General features: G+C 37.4%; 1 protein-coding gene across 2 annotated transcripts; it reads right to left on the bottom strand.

Annotated features, from left to right (window-relative positions):
- Positions 1-1,104: 1,104 nt before the first annotated feature.
- On the bottom strand, positions 1,105-11,045 carry LOC124860140 (uncharacterized protein C4orf45). Of its 2 annotated transcripts, none has more exons than XM_047353148.1 (4): positions 10,905-11,045; positions 8,227-8,456; positions 7,914-7,976; positions 1,105-2,159 (listed from the first exon to the last, which is right to left on the bottom strand). In XM_047353148.1, exons 1-4 carry the CDS (start codon positions 10,963-10,965, stop codon positions 2,142-2,144), a joined length of 372 nt encoding a protein of 123 aa, XP_047209104.1. In that variant the 5' UTR covers positions 10,966-11,045; the 3' UTR covers positions 1,105-2,141. The 2 variants fall into 2 exon arrangements, with proteins under 2 accessions (XP_047209104.1, XP_047209103.1); XM_047353147.1 differs by lacking the exon at positions 1,105-2,159 and adding an exon at positions 7,484-7,686.
- Between the last annotated feature and the right edge of the window lie 878 nt (positions 11,046-11,923).

Genomic DNA, 11,923 nt, shown 5'->3' with positions numbered 1-11,923 from the left:
AATTATGAAGCTTAAACAAATAATTTTAAACCATTCTCCATACAATGGGACCTAAATCCTGCACAATTAAACTGCTAAGCAACCATAAAAACAAGAAAATATAAGGAAAAGAAAACTAAAAAAGAAACCTGTTTACATGTGTGCAAAGCCCTATATTAAAATGTGGTTACAGTAGCTTTTGATTCTGTTTCAGCATTCAGTCTTCTATAGTTCAGGATTTTCCTGATATATGCACAAGGGAATTATCTCACTAGTGGCCTTTTTTTCACAGTATATAGACCGGAAATGGGCAGAGAAAACAGAGAGAAGCGAAGCCATGCATTAAAAATCCAGAGTCAAGAATCAAACCCTGGACAGCTGCATAAAGGACCCATTGCCTCTGCATATGCGTGCGCTACCTCTACAACACACGCAGCGCTTTCTCCATTTCTCCATTTCAATATAAGAGTGACTTTATCAGAGGAAAACGTTCTGAAATGAGATGACATTTTGAAAGGGCATTGCAACAATTCAGAGCTAAATCTGACCGAAAAAAAAAAGTTCACCAGAGGTGGATTCTGGATGAGAGATGTTCTCCTAATCTGTTGGATCTGGAGATATTTTGCATTTTTGCCAGAGTGGGCAAATATTGACAATTTCAAATGTCAGATGCTGATAGATTTCCACCAAAGAAGAATTAATTCTGAAAAATAAACAAAAGGTGATTCAACAAATCATTAGTGTGAGGTGTGTGCAACTAAATTTCTGGATAATTTAGTTTTTTTTTACATTTCCCACATAATTGTTTTTCAGTTGAATTTTACATAAAAATTGGATGTCTGCATATTATATGCAGAAAAAGCTTTAAAGATTTACCTGGCAGTTTCACCAGGGCGTGTAAACGTCTACAGGCTGCTGTAGGCTTCTGGCTTGCTCTGTTGTCTTTAGCCTCATTAGGTCTAGTTAAACACTAATTTCTAATCGTACTTCTGTCCTTTCTGCGTTAAACCAGAGGAATTTCTGACACCCATCCACATTGTAGACACTTAAGTGATTGAATCCATGAAACCTCAACATATGGCCCTTCAAAACACATAGTGCCAACAATAAAGCAAAAAGACAGAGCGTATTACAATTCATTTTAATTCAGTACATTCAGATTGATTGTATTAGTGATTCTTAAATACACATTTGCTGGACCTATAGCTTAAACAAAGATTTTAGAATTTGAAATTACTCTTAAGCAAGAAAGTGCAATGTGCAAAATGCAAAAGGGCTCACACTTTGCTTTCTGTGGTTTCAGGTGGAGGAGCCTGACAAAGAAGTCAAACAAACACAGAAAATATCAGGCTGGAGATACCAGCTCTACAGGAAAGCTAAAGAAGATTAGTAGGTACACACATGTAGGGCTGCCTTGGAAATGCTCAACAAATTCAGCCTCAAGATGCCCTCAGGTGTAGGGCCCACCAGAGTAGGGGCAACTCCACTATAGCAAAGATGTCATCAGCCAATTGAAGTTGACCCCAACAAATGGATGTCTGCTTGGCTCATTATGTGGAAACTGATGGTTTCTAATGCACCAAATAACCTGTTCTGTTATCTACAGCAGACATAAGGGGATTTGATTGCTGTAGCCGTTGGGGATGGATTAACGGGTGCTTCTCAAATAACAATGTAAAATGTTGGTCACTGTACAAGTGTGTGAGGGACAAAAGAGCTCCGAAAAACAATACCAGCATGGATGTCAAAGTAATTTCTGGAGATAAAGTCAAGTTTGAGGAATTACTGACATATTGTTGAAATTTTCACACTTTTTAACACTTTCTTGGCTTGCTTTTATGGTCAATAATGTATAAAAGTTCAGATTTCATGCAATTATCCCATGAACAAAGTCACAAAGTGGCCATGAACTTTCACAGATGTGCAGAAAACATTTTTTTCCATCATCTGATTGTTAATTAGGCCTCTTTCACACTAAAGCTGGAGGGTGTGAATTGAAAATAAGTGTTGGGGAGTAATCTCTTTATACTGATTAGGAGATGTTTAATCAGACTTGACGGATCTCATCAAAAGTCAGATCCTCCGTTCTCTGTGGGCGGCAGAATGCCACCTGTTGTTTGCTCTAATTGTTTCTGGAAAACTTGGTGTTGACTTTTTCTGAGTCATGGATGACATTCCTTCTGAAAGAAAAACAAACATGAATCCATTGGAGGCTACAGAGAGAGATACGTGGCATGCGTTGAATGACATGAAAGACTTTCATGTTAACCCACAGGGCGGGGTCGTTTTTATTCTTTTTATTTGCTCAAAGTCATATATTTATCAATTCCAATAAAACATTTATTGTGAGCCAAGTAATTTATATTTGCTTTTGTGTTGTCATCATAAATTAACATAACCTTCAATATAAGCATTTTAATGAGTATTAATATGCTTTACAAACTAGTACATAAAGAATCAACTCAATAAGTAAAGTTGTGTGCAGAAATCTTGAGCCATAGCAGATTTTATTGTAATATTTTAATGTGGTCTTGTGTCCTCAAGTTTTTTGAAGGTCTTGTGATGTTTTTCTTTGGACTCTGGCTGTTTTTTTGTCCTATTTTTAGTGCAGGGCCTAAACATTTCATCCATTCACCAACTTTTTTATACCCGCTTTTTCTGTACAGGGTACTGGTTCCTATCTCCAGTGGTCTCCGGGTAAGAGGCGGGGTACGCCCTGGACAGGTTGCCAGTCCATCTTAGGGCAACACAGAGACACACAAGACAAACAACCATGCACACACCCATTTATACCTAAGCGCAACTTAGAGAGACCAGTTGACCTTACCGGTCATGTTTTTGGACCAGAGGAGGAAGCCAGAGTACCAGGAGAGAACCCACGCATGGAAACTCCATGCAGAAATTCCCCCAGCTGGGAGTCGAACCCAGGACCTTCTTGCTGCAAGATAACAGTTCTATCAACTGTGCCAGCCTGAAATGTGGCTCGTTCAGCCATAAAAAAATACTCCAAATCTCAAGGAACTGTGACTGCTTTAATACCAGATTGAAACCAATTGATTGCCTCCAGGATTTGTTTTGAACATCTCTAGAATGCAGCAAATTTGGAAAACCTCATATCAGTGTGAAGGCAAGCACAACCCATTGCTGCACTCTTACTACTGGGTAGAGTTTTGTCCCTACTGAATTCGTATCCATCCTGTTACTATGTTACTACCACAGGTACTAGATCTGCAACAAGATATTTCCTAACAGTCTGTCATTTCCCTACATAGGTGCATTTTCTGCACCTTCACCATCAGTTTCTGCCCAACTGTTAAGCTGTAAACATCGTTATGATTCAGGTTCTGTCTCTTTATCTGTACCTTTGCAGGGATTTTATCTGTTTTTTTGAACGTGACTTTCAGACGTTGTACATCTGTTGTAGACAGATGTTAGGTCTTCCTTGTCTTCTTTGCATTCCACGTATACATTACAACCACTGCACTATGATCATGTTCTATTGAACAGATAATGGGAATGATTTAAAACTTTCTCACTGTATCATATCATATCTGAGAGGTTAATAATTACTGTAGCATATAACCAGGGGACAGAATAACTATTCCAGTCAGATAAGAAATCACTTAAGGATATTTTACATACTAAGAAAATCTTAAGAGATTAAATAATAAAAGGACAAAACATAGTTTTCTAGCTGACATGTTTAACCTAAATATAATGGTTAGAAGATATAAAACACGTCATAAAGAACGCAGCTCACAGATTTTACGGATACAAGTAAATACTGTTTCCTCTTCAAGGAAATCATCATCTGGAGAGTTTTACACTGACAAACAACCTCGGCCTGTTTGAAATATTTGTTTTATAACAGCTGTTTTTACAAAATATTTCTGAGATTTTGCACATTGGTGAAACAGCCAAAGCCCCGTTACTGAATTTACACTCCAACAAATCCACACTGAAATCATTTAGGACATTTGGAAAACTCTCCAATCAAGGACATTTTCCAAGCTTGTCCTCCTTATAATTTTACTGAATTACTGTTTTACATCATAGCGGATGTTTACCTTCTTGAAGTTAAATTATTGCTTGGTGACAATTTGGATAATATTTAATAATATTCACAATTAATTTGTCAAAGGGAAATTTGTCACTTTACAACAAGTGTAAACCATGTGAACACTGACAAATTCAGGCTTACAAACTACTTTTCTTTGTGATCCTCCACAGAATTTCAATTTTTTTTGTTATAAAAAAGAAAGAAATAGTTGAATCTCATCAATCATTATATCTGTCATCTTTACTTTTCCACACAGCTTTTTTTTTGATCGATAATGATGGATCCCACAGTTTCGCTTAATGTATTTTTCTGTTTTGGTTTCATGCTTTTATTGTTTTAGTGTCATGCTTTACTGCTTCACACAAAGATTACCGTGTGCTGCAAAACCACACAAACCTATTTGGAAACAAGAAATAGTGTCATTATTCAGACCATAATATATTAGATAAGTGAATGAAAGATGGGGAAATGCTTACACAGTGGTGGCAAAATAAAAATAAAAATAAACCCATCAAATATTCAACAGAATAATCCTTTTAAAAACCCCAGCCAGATAATAATACAGCTATAGATACACACCACCCTCTGTTTATTATCATGCTTCGGATATTCTGTCAGATGGGGTTCTGATACGTCACTTTTAAAATCTCCCACAGATGAATGGGTGAGGGTTAATGCAAGAGCTGCACTAGAAATATTTTTATATACAGAAAAATAGGTTGTTTAACTCAAAGACCATGTGTCTTTACTCATTCCTTTGCATATTTTATTCATTTCCTTAAAGTTCTGCAGCAAATCCAAAGTAAAAGGTGCATCTCCATAAATTGGAATAGAAATGGAAAAAAACAGTTTATACAGTGCCTTGCAAAAGTATTCACCCCCCCCCCCCCTGGCAATTTGTATGTTTTGTTTCCTCATAACCTGGAATTAAAATTGATCGAGAGTTTTCTCCATTTTTATTTACAGAACATGCTTACAACTTTGCTGGTGTATTATTTCTGTTATCATAATCAACAACAAGCAGGACAAAATAACAGAAATCATCACCATGCATAACTGTTCATACCCCTAAAGTCAGTACTTTGTAGAGCCACCTTTTGCAGCAATTACAGCTGGAAGTTGCTTTGGATAAGTCTCTATGAGCTTGCCACATCTTGCCTCTGAGATTTTTGCCCAATCCTCAAGGCAAACCTGCTCCAGCTCCTTTATGTTGGCTGGTTTTCGATCTTCAAGTCTGACCACAAATTCTCAATTGGATTCAGGTTTGGACTTTGACTAGGCAATTCCGAGACATTTAAATGTTTACACTTAAACCACTCATTTGTTGCTTTAGCAGTCTGCTTCGGATCATTATCCTGCTGGAAACTGAACCTTGATCCCAACCTCAAATCACAGGGAGACTAACAGGTTTTCCCCCAGAATATCCCTGTATTTAGCACCATCCATCTTTCCCTCGACTCGGACCAGTTTCCCAATCCCTGTTGCTGAAAAACATCCCCACAGCATGATACTGCCACCACTATGTTCCACTGTGGAGATGATGTTCTTGGGGTGATTGGATGTGTTGGGTTTGCGCCAGATAAAGTGATTTCCTTGGCGGCCAAAATGTTCCATTTTAGTCTCATCTAAACAGAGCACCTTTCTCCATACATCTGGAGAGTCGCCCACAAGCCTTTCAGCAAACTCAAAATGTGTTTTCTTATTTTTAACACTAATTAATGGCTTTTTTTCCGGCCACTTTTCCATAAGGAGTATACGGCACATTGTGGTCCCATGGACAGATACTCCAGTCTCAGCTGTGGAGACCTTTGGTCTCTGCCTCTCTGATTAATGACCTCCTTGCCCAGTCTGTGAGTTTTGGTGGCCGGCCCTCCCTTGGCAGGTTTGTTGTGGTACCATTGTGGTACCATGTGGTTCCATTTGAAGATGATGGATCTGATGATGCTCCAGCGGGACATCAAATATTTGGATATTTTTTTATAACCCCACCATGAGTTCTCAGCAACTTTGTGTCTGACTTGTTTGGAGAGCCTCTTGGTCTTCAAGGTGTGATGCCACACAGGTGGACTTCATCTCACTAATTATGTGACTTTTTAAGGTAGCTGGTTGCTCCAGAATCTTATAGAGGCTTCATAGCCAAGGGGGTGGATACATAAGTACATGCCAATTCTCTTTATTTTTTTTACAATTATTCATTTTTTATATATATTTTTCTCATTTCAGTTCACCAACTTAGACTTTTTTGAGCAGATCCATCACATAAGATAAGATTTAAAAAAAACTTTAGAATTGCAGGTAGCACATGTAGAAAACCTGCTTCGCAATATGGTGCGCCTGAAATTCTAAGACAGGACACATGAAAAAATAAATGTGAAGGACTGGCGACCTGTTCAGGGTTTACCCCACCTCTCACCCAATGACTGCTAGAGACAGGCTCCAGCTCCCCCACAACAGGCTGTGCTACTGGGAATAGGCAATAGATGGATGGATGGAAATAAAAATTAAAATCCCAAATGCTCAGAAAACTTGAAAAGTACATAAGACTAACAATAGAAATGGTTTTTAATACAGAAATGTTGGGCATCTGAAAATGCATTCCACTGTATACATAGTCAGGGCTTCTTTAGTATGAATTCCTGCATGGAATGAAGGCGATCAGCTGGGCTCTACTGAGATGTTCTGGAAGCCGGAGTTGCTAATAGAGGCCTTTAAGTCATTTTCAATATTGGCTCTGGTGCCTCTTATCTTCCTCTTGTGAGTACTTCATAGATTCTCTGTGGGATTTAGATAAGGCCAGTTGGCTGGCCAATCAAGCCAACTAAATCTTTATAGTGCATGACTTTTTTTGTGTTGAACTTCAATAACTGAAATAAAAAGTTACCTTTTCTATTATATTGCAATTTATTGATATCCACTGCTACTACTAAGCCATTGCTAAAGTAAGTTATCTAAAACGTATGTATTGGAATAATCAGGAAATAAATGTAATTGCATTTCATGAATATTTTTTCTATAAAGAAAAATGGAAAATGGAAATAAGACTTCCAGACGGTTTGCCGGCTGTGTGTCCAAGTTCATCCTGGCTGATTTTGCATCTACGGCTTGAGGTGCTGTGTGTTCTCGTTAAAGTGGAACTGTTGCATTATGGATGAGAAGGCAGGTAACTTACAACACAGCTTGCTCAACACTGTGCAATGCAAACCTGAGATGCATTCACTTATTTATTTGAAACAGCAGACATATGTTAGAATATTTAGATCGATATATATATCTATATATATATATGTACACTACTGGTCAAAAGATTTAGCTACACTTTCTCACTTAATTTGTCTCTTTATTTTCATGACTATTTACATTGTAGATTCTCACCAAAGGCTACAAAGCTATGAATGAACACACATGTAATTATATAGTAAACAAAAAGTGTGAAATAACTATATTACTATATAATATTATATTTTAGATTCTTTAAAATAACCACCATTTGCTATGATAATTGCCTTGGTCTCTTGACGTTCTCTCCATGAGCTTCTAGAGGTGGTCACCTGAAAGACTCTTCCAAAGACTCTTCTCGGAGGTTCATTGAAAGACGGCCAAAGGTTAATATTTCAGTCATCACAGCAAAGGCGGACATTTTTAGGAATCTAAAATAGAAAACATATTTAAAGTTATTTTACAGCATTAGTTTGCTACGTAATTGCATATGTTTTCATTCACTGTTTTGAGGCCTTCAGTGATAATCTACGTACAAATAGAACAAATAATCATAAACACAAAGAAAAACATTAAATGAGAAAGGCGTTCTAAAACTTTGGACCAGTAATGAATATACATGTATATTTTTTATACATTTAACTATTAGAATTGTGACCTGCTGGTTCATCTGAAACGTCTGAGTGACTCTGTCCTCCAGTGTTTGCCTTATCTCTGTTTTCTGTCAAAAAATAAAAGAAAACACTGAATTATGTTTTTTTTTTTTTTCAATCATTATAAAACATGCATCAGTATCCAGAATTAATAAATAATCCATTTTCCAATCCTATGCATCAAATGATTTGTTTAGTATGGAGAAAATCATTTCTGATTTCTTTATCTCAATAAAGTTGAGTGGGATTTTTTTCCCACATCAAAGTTTCTGCCTCAACATGCTCATTAGAATGAGCTCCACAAGGTCATGTTTATACCTTGATTTGCATGTTGCTGAGCAGCCTATCTCCATTCAACAGCTGGTTATACTGCCATCCCCAGCCCACCTCGCCCACACAGCTCTGCCTGGGCACAGGTGGGGGGGCCTGAGGAGCAGCTCGGAATAAATATCTCAGATCACTTGTGGCCTCGCGAGAAGTGGAACCCACACCGATGTACAGGGGGATATAATTCGATCTCGGCCTGTAGTCTCCAATTCCATCTGGACCTGGTGAGAGACGTTGTGAGTAAGGAAACTAAATACTTCTTCACTTGTGAATTGTTATCAATGGTGCCTGTAGTTGCCCTCAGCTAAATGAGATAAAACAAGCAGATTAGCTACAGGATTTTAAATGATGATTTCATTGATTAAGGGAAAAATTTAGAAAAAAAGGTTGTTTCAGAGTTAAATCAAAAGGTTAAAGGTTGTATAAACATTACAAAAGAAAACTGACTTATTGTCATGTTTGGTGGGTTGTTTGTAAGACCAAATTACAGACAGAACATTGGGAGCAGCATGCCAAATATAAGGATTTAATTAAAAACTACAGCAAACTAACAAAAAGGAACAGAGAGACAGTGTAGTGGAGAACATGGCGGTTGAATGGAGTCCTGAGAAGAACAACTTTAAACTCCAGTGGGGAACAATGAGAATCATAGAGTTTAAATACTGAGGCAGAGTTGGGGAAATGACAAGCAAACCAGAAGAGCTAATTAGGTGAAATTAGGAGCAGCTATGGTAAAAAGAAAACCAGGAAAACGGAGGGAGAGAGACTAATTAACACAGCTAGAGCTGAACAGAGATACAAGAAACCCCGGGGAAATATACCAAAAGTATTGGGTCACACCATCAAACCAATGAGTTCTGGTGTTCCAATCACTTCTATGGTTGCAGGTGTATAAAGTTTGGTGTGGAGAAACTTGACCGGACTGCACAGAGTCCTGACTTCAACCTTTTTCAACAACTTTTGGATGAATTAGATCAGAGGCTGCAACTCTGGTTTTCTCATCTAACTACAAACACACTCCTAAACATTGTGGAAGAGGTTTACAGAAAAGTTGTTATTGCTGGCAACAGTGGGTCCATCAACAAACTGGATCGTAAAGATTAAGAATAGGATATCACCAAAGTTCATCTACATGTAAAAGCAGACAGACAAATACTTTTGGCAATATAATGTATTTACTAGATCTAATAGAAAATAACTCAAAGTTTAAAGAACTAATATGGAGACACCAACTAACAATACCGAGCGCAGAGAAATAAAGTGAAAAAGAACTTAACACGGAAATGATCAGAATACAAACACAAAAGACAATCAGAACCCTAACATCTCAGCATCTTTTATTAGCTTTATATTTAAAAACACTTTTCTCTTATCATGTTTGGTAAATTATTAAGAGCCACTGGCACTGGAAATACAGGTTGCAGACCCCTGTCCCAGAGCATCTAAAGCCTCAGTTGCCCCCGTTGTGGTCAGAGTTCATGATTCAACAATAAGAAAGAAACAAAAATGTCTTCCATGGGAGTTTGATTGTGAAAACCACTGCTGATCCAAAAGAACACAAAAATCTATCTCGCATTTGCCAAACAACATATTAATAATTCCCAAGACTTTTGGGGACATTTTCTGTGGACTGATAAGATAAAAGCAGAAGTTCTGGAAATGTTTCGGTCCTGTTGCATCTGGCAGAAAAAGAAAATGGCATTAACAAAAAAAAAAAACCCCATCGTACCAGCAGTTAAACATGGTGGTGGTACTGTGGTGGTCAGGGGATACTTTGGTGCTTCAGGACCTGGATGACTTGCTGAAACCACAAATGTTGCTCTCTACCAGTCTTGACTTAAATGTGATAGCATGCCCTTAAATAGGCTATTCAAGCTTGAGTGGCATTAGTTAGACATCTTTTTACCCTCCTTAAAAGAAATCATCATTTCAAGACTGCCTTTTGTATTTGTTTATCTTGGTGTGAAATAAAAATGACCTGAAACAAGTACGAGTGACAAAAAACAAAAGCGGAAGATGTGGCAAATATCTTTCAGTTATTTATCTGTTTTGGTTAAGACAAGGAAAGTCTGATCACTAGAACATTTATGACATACAGATGAAATACATAGAGTAAAACAAATACAGATATTCAGCATAATGGAGTCTTCAAATCATCTTAAATGTCAGTCAGTCAGTCATTTTCTACCGCTTATTCCATAGTGGGTCACGGGGTAGCTGGTGCCTATCTCCAGCAGTCTATGGGCGAGAGGCGGGGTACACCCTGGACAGGTCGCCAGTCCATCGCAGGGCAACACACAAACAACCATGCACACACTCATTCATACACCTAAGGGCAATTTAGAGCTACCAATTAACCTAACAGGCATGTCTTTGGACTGTGGGAGGAAGCCGGAGTACCCGGTGAGAACCCACACATGCACGGGGAGAACATCTTAAATGTGTTGCTTAAAATACTTAAGCAAAGTTAAACCAATAAGGAGCTTTATGGCAATGAATCATTTCTTACTAATTACATTTGAAGTTATCATAGTAACTATGTCACCTTGCAGCTACATCAAAATTGCTTTGATTTGATTTTTAAACTTTTTAGCTTCTAATTTCCCTCCAAGCACTGTGTCCAGCTGAAGGAAACACAAGAAAGGCACATTGTCAGTTAGGTTTCCTACCTGTGAAAATTATCCTCTGGCAGTACTGCGGCTCTTCTGAGGCTATGTTACTGTTCTGCATCAATTCTATCGTATTATATCTGCAGCTTAGAAAGAGCTTTGTAATGGCCCCGCTGGACTGACAACATGAGCCCGGCGGTATATTCTGCCCATGGGGTCATGGTTGGTTGTAATACAACCAGTGGTTGTCATGGTGTCATTGCCTGAGGCCTAATTTCATTCTACAACCAGGAAACCTGCTCTGTCTGTTCAGCTATTCCCATATCTAAATGTGTGTAATATTATTCAATCAAATAGATTTGTATGTGGCGAGAAATGCCATGTCATAACAATTCATTTTATTGTGCATGGTTAATTATTACTCACAGATCAAAGGGAGTAGTTTTTGAAAGATGAGCATATTTACAACCTTTAAAAGTCCCAAAAGTTCTCGTAAGAAAGGAATAGTGTGAAACTGTTATTTTAATTGAAGCAAAAATAATTAAACGATGTCTGGAATTTCTTTATTAATAAAAATATAAATCTAAAGATGAGCTTTTAAAGTCTTAACAATCTTATTTAACACTTCTTTTATATGTTAGAATAAACATATATAGGACTTTTTAGGATTAAATATGCCATTGTTCTTCCATATACTCACCGTTTAGTTGTGCATATTGCATTTAAATATGCAATTCCTGACAAAGTCACTTGGTGGTGCCAAAGCATTACCTTTCCTACATTGCATCCTTCGTTCCGTCCTTTGTTGAATGGACTCGCCCATAATAAGCCTCCTCCGTGTTACCAAATCCATGTAAAGTAAAAAAAAAAAAAGAAAAAGAAAAAAGGTCAATAGGTTTGGGGGAAATAGAATTTCCTTACTGTCAAATTAAGATTAATAAAACTAAGAATTCGACGTTGACAACCGACTTGAAAACCCTTTATATACATATATATATATATATATATATATCAAGTTGTCTCTTTCATGTGTACTCTATTTGAGGTCAATTTGCAGTGAAATTTACGTATATTTGCCT

This window comes from Girardinichthys multiradiatus, chromosome 23, assembly GCF_021462225.1.
Source record: "Girardinichthys multiradiatus isolate DD_20200921_A chromosome 23, DD_fGirMul_XY1, whole genome shotgun sequence".
NCBI classification, from domain to species: domain Eukaryota; kingdom Metazoa; phylum Chordata; class Actinopteri; order Cyprinodontiformes; family Goodeidae; genus Girardinichthys; species Girardinichthys multiradiatus.
The sequence above is the reverse complement of the archived record's forward strand: the minus strand, read 5'-3'. Positions and strand labels throughout refer to the sequence as shown.

What these genes read in the sequence shown, in the direction of transcription:
- LOC124860140 (XM_047353147.1), bottom strand. Translation starts at nt 10,965, where the DNA reads ATGCAGAACAGTAACATAGCCTCAGAAGAGCCGCAGTACTGCCAGAGG. An exon ending in CCAGAGGATAATTTTCACAG is followed by an intron (nt 8,457 to 10,904) that starts GTAGGAAACCTA and finishes GTCTCTCACCAG; the next exon opens with GTCCAGATGGAATTGGAGAC. An exon ending in TCAGCAACATGCAAATCAAG is followed by an intron (nt 7,977 to 8,226) that starts GTATAAACATGA and finishes ATTTTTTGACAG; the next exon opens with AAAACAGAGATAAGGCAAAC.